This window comes from Camelus ferus, chromosome 5 (assembly GCF_009834535.1).
Source record: "Camelus ferus isolate YT-003-E chromosome 5, BCGSAC_Cfer_1.0, whole genome shotgun sequence".
NCBI lineage: Eukaryota > Metazoa > Chordata > Mammalia > Artiodactyla > Camelidae > Camelus > Camelus ferus.
In genome coordinates, this window is record NC_045700.1 from 53,589,679 (window position 1) to 53,613,737 (window position 24,059).

The window sequence follows — 24,059 nt, forward strand, 5'->3', positions numbered from 1 at the left end:
CCACTAATGTTTTCTAGACACTTCTGTATTCTTCCAAATCAGAGGCAATAAATGGCTCTACTAGGAAATAAAATAGAGGTCATCGCAGCAGCAGTGACTTTCAAGCTGCTTGCTAAATTTAGCTTTCCAATACTTTCCACTCGAATGAAAACTGTGAACTATGATTACAGAATGTTGGAACAGAATAGGAACTTAAAGGTCATCAAGTCTGAACCCCTTGCTTTTCTAAGGAAGGTAGGGGTGCCTAGACATCGCCTCTGATTTACCTGAGGCCACAGAACTTGTTAATGGTAGAGATGGAATTTGAACTGAGATCGGCTCCACCTCGGGGGCAATGTTGTCCTCACCACCCCACAGATGCTCTGCCTCTCGTGATCAGTTCTACCTAACCAGATCTCACAGAGTCAGTGTAGCTGATCTCACTGGTTGCGGCTTACCCTCCATGGCCATTCATCAATTCGGTGGCTGAATGTGAAGTAACAAAGGTGTCTGACTTATAAGGTGCTACAAGAGAAATGAAATGATTCCATACCCAAACCCTGCCCCCAACTCTTAAAAACTTCCTGCTTTCTGCTCATCAATAATGGATGGTCCATCCCTGCAATACTCAGAGGGAGCTTACATTGCACTTTTGAGCAGCCGGTTAGTAATGTACAGTGGATAGAGCCTTTCTTTCAAATCCCAGGGCAGCAGGTCCTTCAAGGCTAGCATTACATTTTCAATTAGCTGCTGAGTGAAAGCTTGGCATGTGTATATTAGTGAAGAGGCACACAATTAGCTTGTTGTTCCTTTCTGTCTTGTGCTGAAAGGATCCAAGGGATTGGTGGGGATCAGGCAAGCCAGGCATCACCGTGGATGTTGAAGAAGGGAGCTACTCAGACCCCGGCATCTTCCCTTGCTCGCTCTGGAATTACAGCTGTTTATTACAAAGCACTCTGTGTAGCTGGGTGGAGCACGCCTGAGGAAACACATCCGAGACACCACCTGGGGTTAGTCTTTCTGAGCCCTTCACATCTCTAATTCTCATCATTATCATGGAGCCCAACAGTCCCAAAAAGATACAATTTGCTGTGCCTTTATTCCAGAGTCAGATTGCACCCGAAGCGGCTGAGCAGGTAAGGGGAACTGGGTGGGGACCAGTGCCTGTATGTAAGTGGTATACATTGACATTCTTGTTATTAATTGAAAGCTTCCATACCTCTTGAATTTGCCTAACTTTGTGACTTTCCAGGAGATGTAAATGAGAAATAATTTCTTTTCCATCTGCATTTGTATTTGAGTTGCACTGGGAAACTATTGCCTAAAATGCAGCATCTCATGTGATACAAAGTAGCACCCACTGAGGAAAAATGGTTATATTAGAAATTTAGATTTGGATCCAAAATCTGTTTGCATTTGCATATTAAAATAACAAGTTCAACATTTAGAGAAACTTAAAAATTCTCAAAATTAGCAAGCTTTTATTTTATTCTTTATAAAATCAAAATTTAATGACGAAAGCATTACATTGTGGAATAATTTCAGATTAAAGGCTTAATATTTTATTTTAATGTTTTTCATTGTGAATCCAAAGCAGTGATTATTTTCATTGTGAATCCAAAGCAGTATATGTAATATAATGATAGATAGGATAATTGGTATATGTATAATTTAAAGAACATTTTATTCAGATTTTAAAAATAGTATTGTAACATCTTCCCTAAAGTCTATTATATCTGTATATCTGTATTTCTCTCTCCTTCATGTGAGATTGGTTTACTGTATCACCTTTCATATTCAGATTTACTTAGACTCTTGATTCAGTGGAACCACTTAAAAGATCATTTGTGATAAAATTACAACCGTGGGGAGGCAAAAGCCAAGAAATTTATGGGGTCGTCAACCTAATTCATTAATTTCTTAAAACCTAAATTATCTCTGAATCCTTTTCCAAATATTATATACAAAGTCTTAAAAATAATGATTGAATCTGAGACTCATCACTTTCTAGGATGTTTTGATAATCTGAAGCAGATTTACCCAGACTCCAGTCAGATAAATATAACCTTGAACATATATCTATGTTGGGTGGAGCGTTCCTTCTATCCGGACAAGATGTCATTGGTAAAATTTATCCACTATCCTACTGATTTGGAAATTTACTTATATATTTAAGAAATCCAGGATACATTAGTAATTCTAATCATAATATGCTCCTGTAACTCTTAAAATAAAGGAACTCCCCCCAAACTTGTTAGTTTTAAATGAATTACATACTTTCATAAGATTCATATTCACTCTTTGTTAATTTGTTCTAAATATACTAGAAAATAAGACAAGCTTACAATGTTAATTGAAATTAAAAACTCATACTGTTAAATTTAATCTGCTAGGATTTGAGTTTTCTAAGCTTCTTTTACTCCATTTAGAAATAAGGGTAATGGATCTTGAAAGCATCAACAATTTATAAGGCTCTAAGGAGCCACTAAAATCAGCAAGTCATCCCTGTACCTTTGCTGCATATTAATATTCAATGGTGTCATTTGATTACATACAACTATTTCTTTTCTGTGGAAATATAGTAGGTAATATCTGATAGTTCTACTCTCTGGCTTTCTATTATTCAAAATAAAATTAATGAGTACCTACTCTGTGCTCTCCAGAAATTTACTTTTGTATGTTGGAAAAAGATGAGGATAGGACAGCTTTGCAAGCCGTTGAGAAACCTGGAGTCTGACTCTCGCTGACCTTAGCTGGGCCTTTGTTGTTTGCAGATCAGGAAAAGGAGACCTACACCAGCATCACTTGTGATTCTCAATGAACACAACCCCCCAGGTAAAGAAGCATGATGTCTTATGTGCTGATGGAACAGAACAGAATTGTCTGAAGAACACCAAAGAGCATGCCATTGCCAAAAGATTTCAATTAGCAACAATCTAACAAACTAGTCTGCAAAATGGATCGTAAGCAAAATCAGAAACAGATATTATGAAAACTGTCTCAGCCAACTGGCTGCTTTTCCTCTCGAATGACTCACTTGGTGATGACAGGCTATGAAAGGTTTTGTTAGCCTTTGCTGCCATGTGTTCAGGTGTTTGTATACAATCTGGTTTAGTGCTTGTTAGTGAGCCTGGTGGAAAATTGTTCACTTAGGTTTCATAGCTCAAATTACAGCTCTAGATATCTTTACAGAGTAGGCTTTTTATTTATCAAAGGTTGTCAAGGGGTGGGCAATGAACCAGCATTGGCTACAGCTTTGCTGCTGATATCATCTCTGAATAATGCAATTGACAAGTAACCAGATCAATTTTCAGCACTGCCCATTTGAAAGCCATTCTAAAGGGGTGTATCCATTTGTTGAGGTTTTATTCTCCACTTCCTGTAAAAAGTAAAGCTGCATTACTATGTCTGATAAAAGACTATGATCTGCAATTCATAGTCATTATTTACTTATTGAATAGGAGTGATTTTAATCTCACATTTAAGTGCTGTTTCTAGAAATACAAGTAAGACAGAAAAGGTCATGGCATTAATTTGCATCCAGGCAGGACTTGATGTTGAACTTTTTGCAGGTATAAATAACAAGGTGGACAAAAGGAGTTTGAATAGTAGAAACAGAGTGAGTCTAAGCACAGTTGTAGTGAATGATTTGTTTTAAGAACCCCAGGGCAAAACTGCCTTTGACTTTTTCAGATTACTTTCTAATTAGGGAAACACACATAAGATAAGAACGTAAAATTCCAGTAGAATTTTCATCATTGAGCCCAAATACAGGAAGGTGTTCAATTGATGGGAAACAAATAAGCAGATTTATCCCTGCTGAAAACAAAGAATTATAATTTGATTTTGTATCTTTAAAGTACTATAGCATTTTAAAATCATTTTCAAATATGTTATCTCACTTAATAAATATTAACTTACTTAAATTTAGTTGAATAAGAGGTGCAAATGGTATGCACTTACAGTTTACAAATAAATACAAGTAGATAAACATAATAAGGAAATCTTCCCAGATTGGAGGCAATTTTATAGCAATTTTCCATCACTGCCTTTGCTTATAGTGGCCAACTTCTCCGCAATGTCCTAGAACTGATCTCTCTATGCTAACCTTGAAAAGTGTTGCCCAATTTGATTTCTAGGGTCCTGTCTACTAAAGAGCAGCTTTCAGGGTTCTGCAGGCATTGTTACTGTTTGAAGTGAAGCCATGTTAAGTGACCTGTGTGGCTCTCACTTGAGCCTCCAAAATAGTAACTACTATTGTTTCTTAAATGCCAAACATGTGCCATTTACAGATGGGAGAAGTGAATATCGGAGAAGTGAAGAGATTTTTGGAGAAATTATTCCACTCAAATTGACAGATTACATATTCTAATTATAAAGCCCATGCATTTCTTAGGGCAGGATGCTGGCCTGCAAATTTCAGTTTGCATTACACAGTGAAGGCTCCATAAATGTGACCAGATATTCAGGCCCTATCAATAAGCTAAACTTTAATAAAGTTTCTGTCTAGACCATTTAGGTAAGTAGATTAGAAATTATATTTAAATTTCCCTGTGAACCAAATTTAGATTTTCTCTGGAAACCTTTTCTTACCAGACCTCCTAATCACTAGATGTCAGTGTCCTATTTCCCTTATCAACTCCATCCTCTGTTTAGAAGCATCACTGGAGAAAACTTAGATGCAAATAGCACTTCACAGAAAACTATGTCATTTTAGTAAAGCCATCTCCCTCCATCTTCATCCTCTTTTAGGAACTAGAATAGTTTACAAGGAACTGATCAGCCTTTGGCTGAGTACAGCAATGTGTATGGCCACCACCACACCAAACCAACCCTGAACTTCTGTCTTTATTAGCCATGGGGTCTTGTGTTAAAGACACATCTTCCAGCTTTATTCTCTTACCTATAAAACAGAGCTTATAAGGTCCATCCTTTCTACTTCACAGGATTGTTGTAATGACTGAAAGAGTTAATGTGAATATCCCTTAAAAATTGCAAAAGTGTGAGGAATATTAGGTGTCATTAGCTGATGTGTTCTGGAATACAACCTTTGCATATGATTATTTAAGATTTAAGAAAAAACAAGAAGAATAGAATCTTCATAATTTCATCTGTACTACATATTTCTCCCCTATCCAACAATTTTTTTCAAATGATAAATTTTGCAAATATTATCTGAACATTACCAGATGAAACAATACAAATAACAACAGCAGCAAAAACAACAACAAATCTAAGTGTTAAATGACCTTTTTAAGGCAATTGCTGCTTCTAGCCCTCAAAAGCAGTGTGTTCTTTGACAAATAAAAATTGGGTGCAGCTTTAAATCCTGGTAAATAAATAAACCTCCTTAATTTATTGAAATTGCCCAGGACACATATGAGTATTCTTGGAATCACCTGTCATTAATGCTGGTTTAAAATTGAAATCCCTGCAAATCTTTATTGTCAATTAATGGAGCAAAGAAAATTAAATTTTCCATTACAGAGACATAATTAACAAACCCTTCCAATTTATATTATGAGGTCAGTAGATTGTAATCACTGTTAAATGAATTAGACATGCTGACTTTAAAAAAAGTCTTTTCAGGAGTTACAGAAATAGTTATAAAAGTATATTTGAAAGAGTGATTTCATTTAAGATTTAGAAATACGTAAGTATTCTGTTTATATCTGATAGAGCGGAAATAGAATAGAAAGATATTTTAGCATGTAAACCCAGATTGTTTGTTTGCCAGCTCATCTTAATGGTCAACACATAGATGAGGTGGGCACCTAACTGCTAGGGTTCCAAGGGCAACAAAGTGTCACATCAGTTCCTTTCTAACCAAAGGCCTAGAATTCTCAGCAGGAGAAGCATCATTGTTAAGGATATATCCTCTTCTGGAGGAGATTAATCAATCTAACTCAAAATAATGGGACACAGGACTAAAACTTTTGAATTGAGGGCGTCATTCCTGAAAAAATTTAATAGTAAAGGGTATGTCCTTATGGTGGAGGAGGCAGAGATTATGCGTTTTCTAGAAATGACTCTAAACAGCCAACGGCAGTAAAAAAAATACTAGAAGCTGGAGATGTGGGGGTAGAGGAGCATCAAAGACAAATTTCATCTTTTTTCAAATGTTTTCTAGGGCTACCAATGTGACTGACCTTACAGCAAACTGCTTATCTTTCTGTATGTTCAGTTCATCTTCTGATTAAGTGCCTGTTTGTGGTAAGCTCTCCTAGGTCACGCAGTAAGAGCCTCATTCTGTATTCTTGTACTGTTTGCTTTTCCTCTTGAATAATATGTAGTTAACTGGTTTGGTTCTTACATTTTTACTTCAAAGGATGACTACATATAAATATTTTCTATTTAGAAATAAATGGCAGTGCCACTCTTTCAATTTATTTAATCACACTTCTAGATTTACTTAAACATTACTTGACTTTAGGGAACTTACGAGAAGCCTGTACATTTAGCTATCAGAAACCTAGAACTGAAAAACAACTCCAGAAAATACCTAATCTAACCACACATCTTCATGAAAAATACATAAATCAACCCAAGTCCCTGAGACTTGTTTCATTTTATAAAGAAGAATCCATAGTTACACCTAGTTTTTAATTCTGGAGCCAGTAATTGTATGTGTTACACAGTTTCTTATGCCAAACTTGAGTAATGTCCCACTTTATTCTAAAATCACTCTTCATTTCACTCTTGTCAATAAAAGTTTACTTACTCACATTTTTAAATACATAAAGCAACTCTTCATTATTTTCTTTTCTGGATTGAATATTTCCAATCCCCAGTAAGGCCTTAATGAACTCTATCCAAATTCTCCCTTCTCTCGGCCTTTGGAGCCCAGAGCTGGACATAGTCTCCGGTGAAAGCCGGCCCAGATCAGGCCTTCTGAATATTAAAGTTTGTGGTGTCCATTCTTTCCCACTTACTGTTACGCAGAGACATTATGGTTATAATTAATTTTAATGGACCTGATGCCAACTAAACATGAGTGAACTGTGAGAGGCCAGGAGCTTAGTGAAGATTTGGTAAGTACCCAGGAGCTTTGGCATCATTTAAAAGCTCGCTGTACATCTAAAAAGTGGGACCAGAAACACAATGTAAAATGGGGGTATTTATTGAACTTCCTATCACAGCCAAATTTGGGGAGATTGACTTTCACTTTGACACGTTTAGCTCCAAATAGTCTTAGAAACGAGGAATAAAAACAAAAGCATTTTCTCACATGGGTAATGCTCCTAAAAATTAGTTAATATGAGACATACGAATTAAATTTTGCACTATCTCCTTTCAACCTTGAGAGTAAGACTAGTCAGCAAAGAGTACTGGGATTTCCAATTGATTGGGCTTTTTGGCTCCATACACTGAAAAAGAAGCCACAGTTCTTTCTGGAGGTACCATGTGACTTTCTAAATGAGGCTTGCATTTTAGGACTCTGACAGGAATAAGATTTTTAAGGCTCTGGATTTAAAAGTCCTGAGACAATGGATGACAGCTAGAGAATATTGCTGGACTCAGATTTCCGATGATGGGAGGTTTTGCAGTGTCATCAAGTTAAAGTGGAGATTTATTTCTAATGTTAGGGCATTCGTATGCACACAATCTCTTTTCATGGAGAACCTCTATTTTACAAAATGAATGATGTGTGGTCAAAAAGCAATGAGTACCTTGAATGTAAGCTCCAGGAATCACACTGAGGATTTTACTGGAATTTTCAGCCTCAGACCTGGAGGACCTGTCACATCCAGGGACCTCCAATCAAATGTATTTAAGTAAAAATTGTTCTGGACCCATAGTCCATAGAGCTTTTTTCATTCTGCTTTTTCATGTTCTTTGGGAAGATGGTTGCAATTTATTCTGATCCACAACCACTGTTGATTGTTCAACATATTTCACCTTCTCAGTATTAATGATAGTATAAAACAAAGAAGGTCCAATGTTTGAAGACTATTCCAGGGTTAACTGGTGTTAATTTCTAAGAACTGTCAGAAAAGCCTATTTTTCTCTCTTCAGCATTTATTTCTATGAGTTATAGAATGCCAAGCCGTGCTAAATGATTTAAAGACAAGGGACTCATGTGGCTTTCAGAGGTTCATGTACTGTACAATTGACTGACTTATTTTCCCATACTATTCAGTCTGTGCAGCCAAGTAGCCCAATCAATAGAAACAATTGTAAGACAAAGATGAGGTTCCAGTTTTCGGTCATGCCAAGGTTGGCTGTACTTTAAGTGTTCAAAGGACTACTGTAATCTTCAAGTTAAATGGAAGAAAAATGAAAGGGCAAATCATAAAACTATGAAATAGTGTTACTTTATTTCAGCAAGATTACTACTTTTGCTCATCTTGAATAACAGCATATACTGCTCACATTTTATGTTTATTTTAATTGGAAATAACTTAGTCAAATATGACAGAATGGTGGTAGGGTCAATTTACTTTATTTTTCTTGGTCTGTTTTCCTACTTGTGGGAAATATAGCAGGTGAAAATAACCCTAAGGTGCTTTGGCATGATGTAGAAAGGCAGAGTTTGTGGTAGATAAAGCTCTGGCTTCGGAGTAAGGCTTAAAAAAAGTTGTTTTTTTTTTGTTGTTTTTTTTTTTTTTTGCTTAGTAGAGGTACTGGGGATTGAACCCAGGACCTCGTGCATGCTAAGCACACACTTTACCACTGAGATATGCCCACCACCCTGCAGAAAGGCTCTGGTTTGAATTGCAGCTTTGCCAGTTTCTGGCGGTGAGACACTGGGTGTGTACTTGACTGTGGTCTCAGTTCCCTCCTTTCTGAAACAGGATTATCAAGGTGTAAGAAACTGCACAGCACAGTATCTGCAACCAAGTAGATACTGAAGACATGCAGTCCCCCTACATCATCATATCTGTGCTGACAAAGCTGAGTTTTCCTAAAACCTGCATTTCTTATCAGAAGATGGCCCAGTTCTTTTCCAATCCCGACTGCACTGGTCAGTGTCAAACAGTGTCCCCATGAGGCAGTAGTTCTTGATAAGAGAAAAGATGTACCATACCTCCTGATTCACCAGGATAAGAATACATAATTACGGAACTGTTACGGATCTTATACTGTGGTATTTATTCAACTAACCATGTCTGGTTTACAAACATCATTTTCATGAAATATGACTCCTTTAGAATTTTAAAAAAGTAAGCATGCTCCTGATGTCTATAAAAGTATATATTAATATGTCTATTAATTATATATACTATTGCAAGCAAAAGATCTTTGTGGCAGATTTGTATTTTACCAAAAATGCACTTCATGTCCTAATAGTATGTGAAAAGAAAGAAGATTGAATATGGTGTATAAAAATTCTTTACCAACATCTATTAAACTCTCATTTGATTGTTCACATTTGATTCCATTCCATTTGCTCTCACTTCCTTCCATACACCATTCCTGTGCTATATTCTGGTTAAGCTTTCTTTCTTTGGTTTCTTCTTTTGGTTCCTTTGCCAGCTCTTAAGACTTAGTTTAGACTGACTCATTTGTGTAAACCAGTCGCCATCGTTTCCAGTTTATCTTATTTAAATTGCAGCAAGAGACTCATTTAAATTTCAAAATTTCTCCTTGCTTGATCTGATTTATTGTCTAGTTTTGTTATTCCAATGCTCTTTTCCCACCTCCAACTCTTGAAGGTATTTATTGGTTTATAGATTCAATTCAATTCAATAAGTATTTATTGAGTCCTTTTTCTAAATCTTCAAGTAACATATGGTCTAGATAATAGAGAATAATACATCTGGATGAACCAGGATACAGCTCTAATAATGGAAATCCCAACTGCTCAGATCATGATACGATTAATTCTGGCCAAGACATAGAGACGTTTACTTATCAAGCCCACTATTCTATAAAACATTCATATGACTTGTTTCAATCCTTTGGCTTTCAGCATTTTAGCATTGTCATCAGAGCTAAAATTTTACTATTTATTCCAAGCTAGTAGAGTAGATATATCTACTCACACTAGTAGCGTGAATATCTAGTAGAGTAGATATTAGATGCCTATGGGCTATTAACTTTAAGTGGATAAAAAAATCACTTCTCAAATCCAATGGCAATCCATCAAACTTTCTGGGCACTTATTCTGGTTAAGGCACAGTGTTAACTGCTCTAGGGGATAAAATAAGTAAGTCATCATCCCTTACCTCATGGAGAAACCTAACTGAGGCATATTATTTGACATATGTATATTGGTTGTAAAATCAACAGCATGTGGCAAAATACAAAATATATTTCAATTCAGTACAGAAACATTGACCACAGGACATTTTGGGGGATTAGGTTAATGTTGTAAAGTATGGTACAAAGACCAGATTCTTGATAAATGGCAACTATTATGTTGGGGAGACAGGCATGTAGTACTCAGGAGTAGAGGTACTGGAATCACTCAGGCCTGGATCTGGTTCTCTGGTGGCCGCTTACTGCCTGTGTTATCCCCAAGAACAGGTGGTTTATCGTCCTAAAGTCCATTAAGTGAGGAAGTCAGGTTCCACTGGCTCTGAAGTGCTTGTTTTTCAACACTACCAAATTTTGCTAAATATAAAATACATTCATTAGAAAGAAGGCCATTATGCATCCATTGAATAGACAGATGTGCATTTTTCGTGTCTGTATAATAATGCACACGGACAACATCCTCATCAGTGGTCCTGGGGAGCGTATGGGCACATTCAGTTTCAAATTTAAGATTGAAAAAGTTACTAACAGCTCTTCCTTTTTGTTTCTAGTTCATAGTTATATTCAAAGAGAATAGTAAATTACCAAACCTCTAACAAAAAAATCTAGCCAAGCTATGTAATTAGCAGAGAAGGGTTATTAAGTTTAGAAATGCTCAGGAGCAAGCCTTCAAGCTTTAGGATTTTCTGCCCTTTCTCTCATCATTTTCTAGTCATGATTTTGACCAAGTAGTGATCTGATGTTGTTCCAGCAATTCCAGACACAATTTGGTGGCAGAATTTACCAAGGGCTTAAGCTGAAATGCCTGCATAGGGCCTAGAGAGGTACGTGGATGCGTGCCTGGGCTTGTGTAGGATGCTATGAAGGGTAGCGAGGTGTACTGAAACACCGGTACTGTGACCAGATGTAACTCATTGTCCAGACACTTCAGAAAAGCAGTCTACCTGGATCCTAGAAAGCCTGAGGAGGAGAGAGAGGAAGGTTCTAGAGCAAATGTCTCAGCTGCAATGATTGGGGACCTCAGAATTCACCTCCTCCCTCCCAGGCTGTGTGCTGTCATTGCCTTCTCCACACTTCGCATCTTCCTTAGCATTTCAGGGGCCCCTAGCACATGCTGGGAAATGTTAAACCTACGAGTCTTTTCTGTGCTGTGGGTAAAGGATTATCTTTGAATTTAACTCAATGACTTTGTGGCACTTAGAGTAATTTTATAGAGTGATAATTATAGTGCTTAACAAGGCTATTTGTGAAATAAGTTTCCAAAATCTGCATCATCTGGTTATATATTGACAGTCTGGTTAGAATACAATTACAGTTTGACCTTGGCAATAATGCTGAGGAAAAAGTACTGAGAGAGCTAAGAAAAGCAAGGAAATCTGCAATCTTTCTTTCTGGTTTTTGTTGTTGTTTCATTCTCTGGGAACAATTTTCCATCATTATGGGAAAGAATTTTCATAATCACACTCTTTACATATAAATACATATTGACCTGCTTGTAAAAATAGAACTGAAAGCACAAAATGGAAGAATGAGAACAACAGTTATTTTTGAATCCAATTTTTAGAATAATTTGTCTCAATGATATAACATTATTTTCTGCTTTTTTTCCCTGTCTGTTGAAGAACAGACTATTAGAAAACACATACACAGACATTTACATGCACAAACACATGCATATATAAGCCAAATACCCAACTATATGTAAAAACAGCTATTTATCCATATAATCAAATCTATCCACTAAGTGATGTGACTTTAAAAAGGCCAGGACCTATCAAAGTATCTAGAAAAGCTTTGTGAATTCAGGTTACAAATGGAATAAACCTAGTAATTATTGTTTAAATTTCTAACCCTTTGAATTTAAAAACCAGAAATCAAAAAATAATCACATTATTTGAAAACCCATGAGTAAAAAACATTGAAATTACTGGTATAGTTCAAATGGTGAGATTTATTAAGTTATTTTTTAATCAGAAGAATATTTTTAAAAATAAGTTACATTTATTGAGTTTTGTTACTTTAGGACTATCCTCTCATTTGGGTAGGTTTCCTGTGCCCATTTTCATGACTCATGAATACAGGGAGAAGGATTATAAATAGATCAGGAAAGTGAGCTCCTCCTGCTACCACCCGAAAGTTAATGTGTAGCTGACAGGTGTCAACCAACTTTAAAGCAACATTTAAACTCCTGACCTAAACATTTCTGTTGATGGTATCTCCATTCTTCTAATCACTGAGCCACACAGTCTTGGAATCGCCTCTGACTCCTCCCTCTCTCCCTTGCTCCTTAACTCTATCAGTGGCTCTTCTGCAGATGTTTTTGTACAGGCTGTATCTATCTCACTGTATTTTTATTGCCTCTGCTTAGTTTCAGACACTTCCTGTTTTAGTCCAAAATAATACAGTAACTTCTAAACTGGTTTTCCATAGCTTTACCACTGGGAGGTGGTTTTGTGTAGAACTAAGATCTCTAACCTCAGGATCAGTGAACATGGCATGATTTAGAATCAAATCATGGCATGACCATGACTTTCTGAGTCTTAGTTTCCAGTTGCATGAAGCACAGATTATGGTAACTCCAACACTGGTTTTGCTGCTGGAATCAAGCAAGATGAGGTATGCTAGCAACATGATGTACGGTAGATTTGTTCTTTCTCCACTCTGGTTGGTGTGAGGGGCTTTGGGCACACTTAATTATATAACGGCTGCTTGACTAGGTCAACTTCACTTTTCAGAATTGGCCTGTTTTGAGTTCTAATTTGCATCCTATAATTTACCTGTCCTAGTTTTTAATTAGCTATGATAAGGCATGTGAAGTTGTCTTGTGACAAGCTCACATTTCACCATAATCTGCATTATTCCCATTTCTTGCTTTAAATAAGTCAGTTATTTCCTCCATAGTCTATAGAATCTTTATTACACAAATTGTTGATAATTGTACTAAAGCTGAGATTTAATTAAAGGAGAGAAATGAACAGAAGAAGGGAAAACAACTGTGTTAGATCACAGTTAACATTACTGCTTTATCATTCCTATTTCCTTTATTTTTGGCAGAGGGCTTGAAGGCTGAACAGGAACTTTGCTTGTTTGCCATAGGTCCCCTCCTGTTGAAAATACCTTTTCCATCTGGGCAGAGATTTCAGATCGAGCAGGACAAACTCAAACTGGACTTGCTTTCCAAAACACTCTAAGGATAATCCACTCTCCCTTCAGGGACACTAAGTCCTGCCCACGTGCCCCAATGACTTAAAATGTTTTCAAGAAACCCACTCACCATCGCATGTCAGTGAAGTAAAATGTCAAGAAGACTGAGCTAAAATGGTTCACCTCAAACTAACCTGATTATCTCATAGGGCTTACCCCCATCCTTACACCTCACAAGGACCTACAGAGGATGACCCATTGGAGTGTCATGGGCTCTTACATTAAATATTTATGGGAGTAACTTAAAGTGGCCTTTGCAGCAAAATGCACAGGATGAACGTTATTTTTGGAACCATCTCAGCAAGAATAAGTTTTAGTAATAAAGGACTTGAGCTGGTTTTACTATATACATGCTTTGAATTAAGCACCACAGGCAACCAGTGACTGTGGACACATTGACAATTCCATGTAGTGATTATTTGGGGGGACTTTTTACCTTTCACAGGACAATTTAAAGTCTGAGTATGTTTTGCCTAATAACTAACTTTATTCTTTGGCTGTCTTTAAATTATTTAAAGCTAATTTTAAAAAGTCAGTAAAATGGTGATGGCGGAAAGCTGACTATATAATCAGTTTGGCTGCTTTCTTACAACAACATAGGTGTTCAGGAGTTCAGTTCAATACCATCAAACAGCAGCAGTCTCTGCGATACTTTCCTTCTACACTAGCATAGGCGGCCAGATAAAGAAGGGCTAGGTGTTTTCATTTTCTTCCAATTGTAAAATAAACATTTTACCCAGTAATTTTTCTTAAACGATTTCCTTTTCTTTAGCAATAAACTGTTGGGAAACCTGTAGTCAATACAGAAAAGCAAACAGTTCATAACTTACCAAAAGCATTTGAAATTACACAACTTCACTGAAAAATCCATTTGATTGGTTTGTAAGATTTGTACATAAGTGAAACTTAATAACTGCAAGAAAAATAATTTTAGAGTGGACCTTGTACCTTATTCTTCCTTATTCTTTCTTTCCCTCACTTTTTATGCAAGGAAACCATAGAAACAACTTACTTTGGCCCCAGTGAATTATTTGCAAGCATATCTATATTTTGTTTCACATTGCAGCATTCCAGCTGCTTTATTATTTTCTGACTGAGTCAGATAAGACTGTATTTTCTGTATTCCTGTTATCTGGGTACTTATTAACATCTCTCTCATTATGGGCTACTGCTGACATATTACATCAAAATGAGCTCATTACACACATCAATTCCATTTCCTCCTTTCTAACTTAGTTTGATATTCTTCTCGGCAGTTTTTCCAGACATACCATAATCCACTTTCTATTGAAATTTTTTTGCCCTTTTAATATTAAATTTTTCTGTGTAGCAGCTAGAATTTGGAATCCATCTCACTGTTTTTATAACTATAAGCCTACATCTCACTTTAGTGAAAAATCTGAAAGGCCTTAACATCAAACTTCTTATGAGAAAATAGCTTTCTTAGATATGAAATAAACATGAAACTTTGACACAAAATAAATTGAGAAGAAATAGAAGATGATTTCCTATTCCAGATCTTACACTCTAAGAAATATTTGAAAACTGAGACAAAACAAGAAAAAACAAACAAAAAAACAATTTAAAATATTTTTATGTAAGTCATCAGATTTGTATTTTTATTAATGCAATTATTATGTAATAATGAATAAGATTCCTTATTCTTAAAGTAAAGTACTTGAATTTTGCTTTTTATAAATAATTTTGGTTCAATGTTTTGATGCAGAAAAAAATTACAAGGACAAAAAAAGCACCAAAATGATATTTCAAAAAACTAAAAAATAAAATATTGGCTTTTAACCCTGTTTAGTAATATGCTTCATGATCTAGACTGATTTACATGCTTTAAACACGCCAAAGCCAAATTACAAATATAGAAATACTCATACCAATTGCCACCAAACATTAGGTAATTGGAAGCATAGATAAAAAAAAAAAAATCTGTTTATTAGATCACTCCAAATATCTGCACATTGTAATTTTCACCTTCTTTTACTGTAAGGTGTACCATGCAGATCCATGGTAAAAAAACAAACAAACAAAAAAACAAATCCCCCAAAATCTGCCATCAGTCATCTTATTGGGACAAGATTGATCTGTATTTTTTCCCTTAGCCAAGCAATTAGCAAGGAGCTTCCTTTGGCAAGGAGGGTGGTGGTTAATAACATTCTGACAACTGTCAACACATCAGAAATTTAAAGACGTACAAACTGTCAATATTTTAGACTACTGTGATAAAGACCTCTGTAATTTGTGCTTATATTTGAGACCTATTGTACACATTCTTGTCTCATCTTTTCCAAATAGTACTCTTTTATTACCCTGCATTTGCTCACTCTCTGCTCCCTAGGGAACAGGAATAACACTTAGTTTCCTCAGCCTGATACCCAAGATCCTTGACAATCTGAGTTGAGCCAAACTCTCCAACTCGACTTTGTTCCCAGGCCTGGCCTGAACCTGGGTCTCTGACCAGACTGGTTACTTGTCCTCTAATGATTTCCACCTTAAATCTTTGAGTAGAAAATGTTTCCTACTTAGAATGCCCTTACCACTACCCTATTTTACTAAATACTTGCATTTTTAAAAGATGCTCAGCTCTATTTAATTTCATTCATTTCTGGTCGTGGACATTTATCAGAAATTTAGCTCTTAGCAGCTCAGAGCTAAAAAACTAGTACTGATTAGAGTGCAGCCAGGTGGTGACTTAAATTCATGCTTCCCACATTCACTACAGTTGGATATTAATTCAGTTTTGTGACATCTCTAACCTAACAAACTTAGCAGTCAACCTCTGTAATTTTTGTTGATTCGCCTTTTTTTTCTTTTCTGAAAGTGAAACTTACTGGACTTGATATGAGAGTAATCAATGGAAAATGGAATAATCATGGAAAAAAAGAATGCTCAGTAGCCACCTTACCTTCCACTAAAACCATCCTCTTTCATTAATTTTGTTTGAAAAGGATTATTTTTGTTAAGCAAAGGAAACAGGCAGTAAAATTGGTAAAAGCCATGGTACTGGTTCTATTTTAGCCTCAACCCTACGCAGGATTGCTTGCTCTGGGAATTCCAACTGATGATTGGTCAGATTCCACTCAACCACTTCCAGTGATGAGTTTACCTCTTTTTGAAGCATTGTGGTTATGATTGGTCAGCTCTGATTGTTAGAAAAGTTTTGCCTTCTATCTAGTTGAAATATCCTCCTCAGATTTTTCAACTATTGATCTTGGTACGTTCTTTTAAAGAATTTCAGAGAAGTGTAATACTTCTTCCAACGGAGAACCCTTCATATGTTTAGGGACAGACGTACCCTCCATTCTCTCTTAACTAAACTTTTCAGTTACATTTATCTTTTTTTAAATCAAAATAAAGTTGATTTACAATACTGTGTTTGTTTTAGGTGTACGGCAAACTGATTCAGATATATAAATATGTATATATATATTCAAATATACAAATATATATATATTCTTTTCCATATAGGCTATTACAAGATATTGAATATAGTTGCCTGTGCTACATAGTAAATCCTTGTTGCTTACCTATTTTATGTATAGTAATTTGTATCTGTTAATCCTATATGCTCACATTAATGATTATAATTATGATACAGTTTTCAGAAATCTCATCACTCTGCTCCCTCCTCATATTTTCAGCATAGTACCCAAACTTCACTCATTTAACAGTTAGTTATTAAACCCCTACTATAGGCCAGTGCCATATACATATATACATATGCCACAGTATGTAGTAAGGGTACGGATTCACAGTGAAAGGTGATAGGGTGTGTGTGGCAGAAATGTAGGATACTTAGAAATACACAGTCAGAGCACATAACTTGGTCAGCAATGGCTTAATGGAGGAGGGAAGTTTGTGCTGAAACCTGAAGGAAAAAGCAGGGGGACACTATTCAAGACAAAGGGGAAAACAAGAACAAAGTCTCAGAAATAAGGCAAGGCATTGCAGATTCGAGGAACTGAGAGGAGTCCAGTAAGATGCAGCATGGAGTGGCATTGGATAGGTATGGAGATTAGGCAGGTACCATGTTGGGGGACACTGCAAACGTTTTTAAAGGAGTTATGGTTAGGAATAGGAACCACTAAATGGTTTTAAGCTGGAGAGCACACATGCTCAAATGTTATTCTAAAAGGTCCCTGTGACTGTAGATAAGGAATGAATAGGAAGGAGAAGGTCTGAGAGCATGGAAAGTAAGTGGACTTGATTAATTGGATGGTAGAGGGGCAGATGGTGATACAAGGAAGTTGAAGTTAAGGCTATAGATGCTAGAGCCTTTCCTAAAAAGGAAGAGCACATTTGGAGAGGAGTGGGGCAAGGTGATGAGTTCCGAATGGAACACATTACTTTGGATACAGTGGATAAAATAGAGAGCTCTCCTTCAAATTCCATATGAAATATTCATAACGTTCCTGGAAGTAATGTCTCAATAATGGAGCCACTGGTATTAAAAACTAATTTTCTGGAGCCTTTTAAGAGTAAGCACGATGTGCTTAAAAAAGGAAATGTTTACCTAGTAATTATTACCTTAATAATGTTGGCAATAATATCTACTCTAGGCACAGTATAACTACCTGAAAAACAGTAATTGCTCTTAATCATTAAAGATCTCCAATTAAACACATACATCATTAGCCAAGCAATTACGATTAGCTACTCACATCTACTTATCTGCTGAGTCACTAACCTGCTGCAGACAATCTGGGGCATGGGTGTTACCCTAGCTCTGATGACTGTTTTGCATGTATGAGCTCCAAGGAATAGCTAACCCTCAGCTGTATGTTCAATACATCCATTTATGTTCAAAGTCCAACTGGAGCAAAATCTTAAATTCTTCTTTGATGACTTTTATATATTTCTCATTTTCAATATTTAGCAAAGAGAGCATGTGTGGCTGAACAAGTTATCTAAGTATGGATCTTGGAAGTTTTAAAGACTTGTAAATTTAGAAGCAGCAAACTGTTCCAGTCTGTAACTAAGTGTATTTGCTATACCTCATATAAGTCCACATATTTTCCATCATTTCTATTATTTATGCCATTATTTTCAAGACTCAAATAAATGCTTGACTACACTACCTACTTTGTCATTTTCTTATTCTCAGTCCTTTCTACCTCAATCTTAGAAAAATTGTATTTCTAGAAGTGTGGTATAATCAAAAGATGTAACCCTTGGAGCCAGAGAGACTTTGGCCTGAATCCCAACTCTGCCACCTATTAGTTCTGTGACTTTAAGCAAGTCACTCATCCTCTCTGAGTTTCAGTCTGCTCACATACAAAATGTAATTAACAGTATCTACCTCATTGAGTTGTTTTAAAGACGAAAATAATGAATGAAAATGTTTGGCATTTTAGCATGTCAGTATTAGAGCCAAAAGAGTATGTGCTCTTTCCCTTCTTCAATTGGAAATCTTGTCAATCTAATCATTGCACTTGTTGGTTACGTCTGATGGTGATTTTATTAACTGGGGAAGGAAATGTCCACAAAGACCACTGGTTGAAATTAAGGAAATGGCAATTTAAAAATCAATGAAAGGAAACTTGGTCTAATATCTGCTTTATTGCCTAGAATTTTACTAAACAAAATAAAAACCATGATATTTGGAAGTAAGGCTTTGGTGACGAAAGGTTAAAGACATTTACTTTGATCTTCACTGGACCATTCTGAAGACTCTTAAAAAACACTGTCTTTTAATTTCTTAGTCAGAAAGTAAGGATTAGATGAGAGAGACTAAAGGTGGATTTCAAGTTAATCAGATCTGTATAAATGGTTTAGAGCGCTGGTACGATAAGAAGACTTAAAGTGGTCCTTTAGCCAGTTTGTCCACATCTGTTGGTGACACCTACTGGGTCTCAGGACTGAAGGATAAATGTTATTGTTGAGTGTGGTTACAATTTTGAACACAATTACAAATTGTCTTTAAAATTTCCTGGCATCTTTTCTGTCACATCTTTTCTTTTATTAACAGTGGCCTTGAGTTTTAAGCAGTTTCCTCTTGTAAGGTAGATGTGTTGAAGCATGTCCATGCAGCCGTGTGCCATTGTGAGTGAAACACAAAGAAGTTAAAACCCAACCCTGCACTTGAGCCATTATTGAAATATTTGAGGTATTACAAAAAAGCAGTAAGCTTAAAGTGTTGAGCAATGATCAAAGCAAAAACCACGGACTGAAGAAGCATTGCTGAATCAGGATGTGAACTGGTTAACCTGGCTTCTCACTGCTTGTCAACGCTTTTCAGAGAACTTACCATGTTGGTCTTCAAAATGAGGTTGCAGGGTAGGAATTTCCTTGTTTAAAAGAAATACTGGTTATGTTATTGCCAATACCACTATGTTCTATCTATAGAAATTGTTTGCTTTTCGTTACCTTATTTATGCAGCAGCAGCATGGGAAAAATTAAAAATAAATAAAAAAGCCCCATGATACCCTGTGTGCTAGGAGTCAGGAAATCTGGATTTTAATTTCCAGTCTGCCATGATCTAGCCATATGATCTAGCTTTTAATTCTTTCCCTGTATTGAAATTTAACAATTTTATAGTTACTGTTGGATTTACACACACACATACACACACACACACACACACACAGTCTATCTACATAGATACTCTAACACACTGCGTAACTGACTACTCAAGATATTCCATTATCCTATGCATGTTATGGCTTATTTATTTTAGAAAAAAACCAAGACAATACTAATACTACTAATGCCTTAGCTACACTTTCCTTTCAATTCTGAATGCCATTTAATATCCAATTAAAATGCCACTCAAAGCCTGAGTTTCACAGGAGAGAAATGAGGATCACTTGAACATAGACCCCCAAATCTGCCTTGTACATATGCTTTGTATAGAATTCTATGCTTTTGAGAATAACACCACACCGAAGCACAAGATGATGGTGAAATTTAAACAACAACAACAACAAAACCTAGACAGTAGGAGATCTTATCCTGACTTCCACTAACCAAGTAATCTTAGTAAGGCACTTTGTCTTTCTTTTTTCAGTAATATTTTTCCCTCATTAGTCAATAAACACATATTTCCTGGGAAGTATGAATTTTATCTGGACCTAGTGAAAAATGTAGGGCCTGAAAATGTTAAGTGGACTTAAGTGTATTTCAAAATATTTCAAAATATAAATCAATGCATTTGCATAAATGTCTATAACATATGTCAGCTAGTAATTTGCAACTCAAAGAATATAGTTATAAACAAACAATATTTAGTGTGAGCTATGATGCATTATAATAAGGTTGATACAATGTTGGATTGGCCCCTCCAAGTCGCTGCCTGCACTTTTGGAAAGGCACATCGTTAAAGAGGGACAGACTCTGTTTCAAAGGACACTCTCATCTCTCACATTTTACAATTAGGTAGGTGCACTGTTTCTAAAAAATGCTTTTATTATAATTCTTGATGGTTTTTAATCAAGGAAAACTTAGAAAAAAACCCTTTGTGATAAAGTCTACCTTTGAAGGTAGTAGGGCAAAGCATAAGGGCTTTAGAGTAAGATGTGGACTTGGATTTCAGTTTTACCACTTAGCAGTTAAGGGATCCTATAAACATGACAAAATTTTCTTGAAACCCAGTTTCTTTATCTGGAAAATAGTACAGGGACTGTTCATTTTATGTGCATATAAAATAAGGGTTAAATGAAATCACACAGTTATTGGCACATGGTAATTTATTAATGAAATGTTAGTGTCCTTTCCTTTTCTGTTTTGTCTATTTAAAAAAAAATTTTAGATTTCACATTTAAGATTTCACATTTCTATTTATCTCAAAACTTCTTTATCCATTTGTCCGTCCGTGGACACTTAGGTGGTTTCTATGTCTTGGCTACTGTAAATAATACTGCTATGAACATGGGGGTGCAGGTATCTTTTTGAGTTAGTGTTCTTATTACCTTTGGATATATTCCCAGAAATGGGTTTGCTGGATGATATGGTGGTTCCATTTTTAATTTTTTGAGGATTCTCCATGTTGTTTTCCATAGTGACTGCACCAATTTACAATCCCACCAGCAGTGTACAATGATTCTCTTCTCCACATCTACACCAGCATTTGTTACCACTTATCTTTTGATAATGGCCATTCTAATAGGTGTGAAGTGATATCTCATAGGGGTTTTAATTTACATTTCCTTAATGACTAGTAATGTTGAACATTTTTTCATGTACCCGTTGGCCTTTGGTATCTTCTTTGGAGAAATGTCTATTCAGGTTTGCACATTTTTAAATTTGGGTTATCTTTTTGCTATTGAGTTGCATGAGTTCTTTATATGTTTTGGATATTAACTCCTCAGATACATGGTTTGCATTTTTCTTTTCATTTTAAACATAAAGTTTGACTGATTTAGTATTTTTAAAGAAATGCTTATATATACATATTTGAAGGAGAAACTGAAAATTATTCTTTATAGCTAAAACATGTTAACATTCTAGCATCTTAAAACCACAGGCATCATTTCATCAGATTAAGTATCTAATTTCTTCTTTGCTTCTGATAATTAACTGTAAGTATCTGGGTTTCTGATTATATGGTTAATTGCACTTATCTTTCTATTAACTACTTTAAAGTAGTTAGACATCTGTTTAACTTTTGTGTTGTTTTATAGGCTAGGCCCTAAATATTAAGTTTATATGATTCATAGCCAAATTTCCAATTATAAAACTAAAGTTTTAATCTCACTTTCATCCACGATCCAAAACAAATTTTTCCTTGTCATCACAAATACATGATAGTATATAGTTTACCCATATTTGAATGGGTTTAGCCATCTTTGAAGTCTTTGCCAAATACTTGGTAGGCCAACAGATTTTATAAATTTCCAATAAAGGTTAATGTTCTGAGTGGACCAACCACGTCTTTAGGTTATTTACTTATTCATTTAGTATGAATTTAGCTATAAAGTAATAAACTGATTAAGAAAGCTACATTTCTGGGAGCACATATATGTAAAATATATTTGCATATGTAGATATATATGTACAAATAATGTACATATACATACAAGTATGTACAAATATGTATGTATATGTACATATATAAATATATGTAATCAAGATATGTCAATACATTTTGGAGTTAATATTTTATATTTTGCAAACAAAACAGCTAATCAAGTTCTGGTCTAGGTCTGTTTCCAGTTTACTGTGGTGCTTACTTAGCAGGCTGACAAAGCTTTCTAGGCATTTGGTTTGCTCACCTATAAAAAAGGGGTGTCCTATCTATTCTCCTTGAACAGATGAGACCAGTGTGGGCTTTGGAATCAAGGCTAAGTACAAATCAGGGTCTAGCTAGGGTTTAGATGCTAGGTAAGTGTGAGGAAGTATTGGAAGTTTGTTATTTGAGGTATGACCAAAGTCAGACAGAAGAGAGAGCAAAACCTTTGAATATCTGACATCAAGGATAAAAAGTTCGTGTGTGTGTGTGCGCGCGCACGCATGCATGTGCGTGCACATCATTGCTCATATTCCCGGGAAGGAAGGGTGGGAGTAAAGATATGTTATTTGTCAATTGTACTTTAATAAAGCTGGAAAAAAAGAGAAAAAGGCAACTGAAAAAAAAGAAAAAGAAAACTAAGGGCCTGGGTGGAGGTTTCCAAGTGTCCAAGGTAGTTTCCTAAAGTGAAGATTGCTTGTTGCTTCATTGGAGCACTTCTTAGTGAATGTCCTTTTTAGACATAAGTGGAAAGAAAGAACTTTTGTACAAAAACGAAAGAAAGTTACATAATGCAGAGTAAATATGCCATTGTAGAAATTCTTTAAACATAATTGTACCAATGTATTTTTGAATCTCTGACAGAACTATATATTTTGACTCTATAACCATCATCGAGTTACCTTTTCATATTGCTGAAAGCAGTGCTATCAGAATATTTTCCTCATTGCACCCTAGTTTTTGTATTATAGATCATAAAATTATGTATGCTAATTTCTCCTTACTCACTGTTTTTGCTCATACGGCTTTAGATATTCATACAAATGAAAACTGAGTAATGTTAGAATGAGGATAAAGTTCTTTCCATCATTGAAATCTCATGACTAGACCAGACGTCAGTTAATTCAACTTGATTGTAAACTTCTGAAAAAGTTTTATGTTTTGTTCATCTTTGCATCTGTTCTTCACAAAGTCTAGCGCTGCACTTACACATGAGAATGTTAATGTTAAAATAACTGAAATAATTTTTCATTTGCTCATTGTTTTCAATAAATTCATAGGCTTTGAGCATCAGTTACATGTTCCTGAAGCAGTGAAGAAATCAAAGTCCCCATTCTTTCAGAACACACTTTCCCGTGGGAACTAGTGGGAGAAGGAGTCATTAATCACTAAGTTCTTGTCTCCAGTATGAAAGTTTCTGTGAACTTGTGTTCTGTCAAATAAGAGAAGAAAGTCAAAACGTATCATGTATGTTTTATTTGGCAGAATACACTCACTTACCTCCATGCATTTAACAGTAGTTTATTACAGAGCACATTGTTTTCACCAAAACTATCATAGTGCGATCCCTTTGTAGTTTCAAAATAGATGTGTGACACTAAAAGTCTAGATATCTGGGAAGTCAGAGGAAAAAAATCATGCTTTTTTTTGTGTTGCATTGTAAAACAGTTTACTGTTTATATTGATAAATGGTCATTATTTTAGATTGTCAGTTAAAAG

The 24,059-nt window shown here is 35.6% G+C and overlaps 1 protein-coding gene across 1 annotated transcript in view; it reads left to right on the plus strand.

Moving 5' to 3' along the window:
* The first annotated feature begins 710 nt into the window (after positions 1–710).
* The window catches only part of PPP1R1C (protein phosphatase 1 regulatory inhibitor subunit 1C), a 107,098-nt gene continuing 83,749 nt past the window's right edge, over positions 711–24,059 (plus strand). The window contains exons 1-2 of the mRNA XM_006183031.3: positions 711–1,115; positions 2,754–2,814. Of these exons, the coding sequence (XP_006183093.1) occupies positions 1,035–1,115; positions 2,754–2,814 (142 nt within the window). The 5' untranslated portion in view covers positions 711–1,034. The remainder of the gene's footprint in view (positions 1,116–2,753; positions 2,815–24,059) is intronic.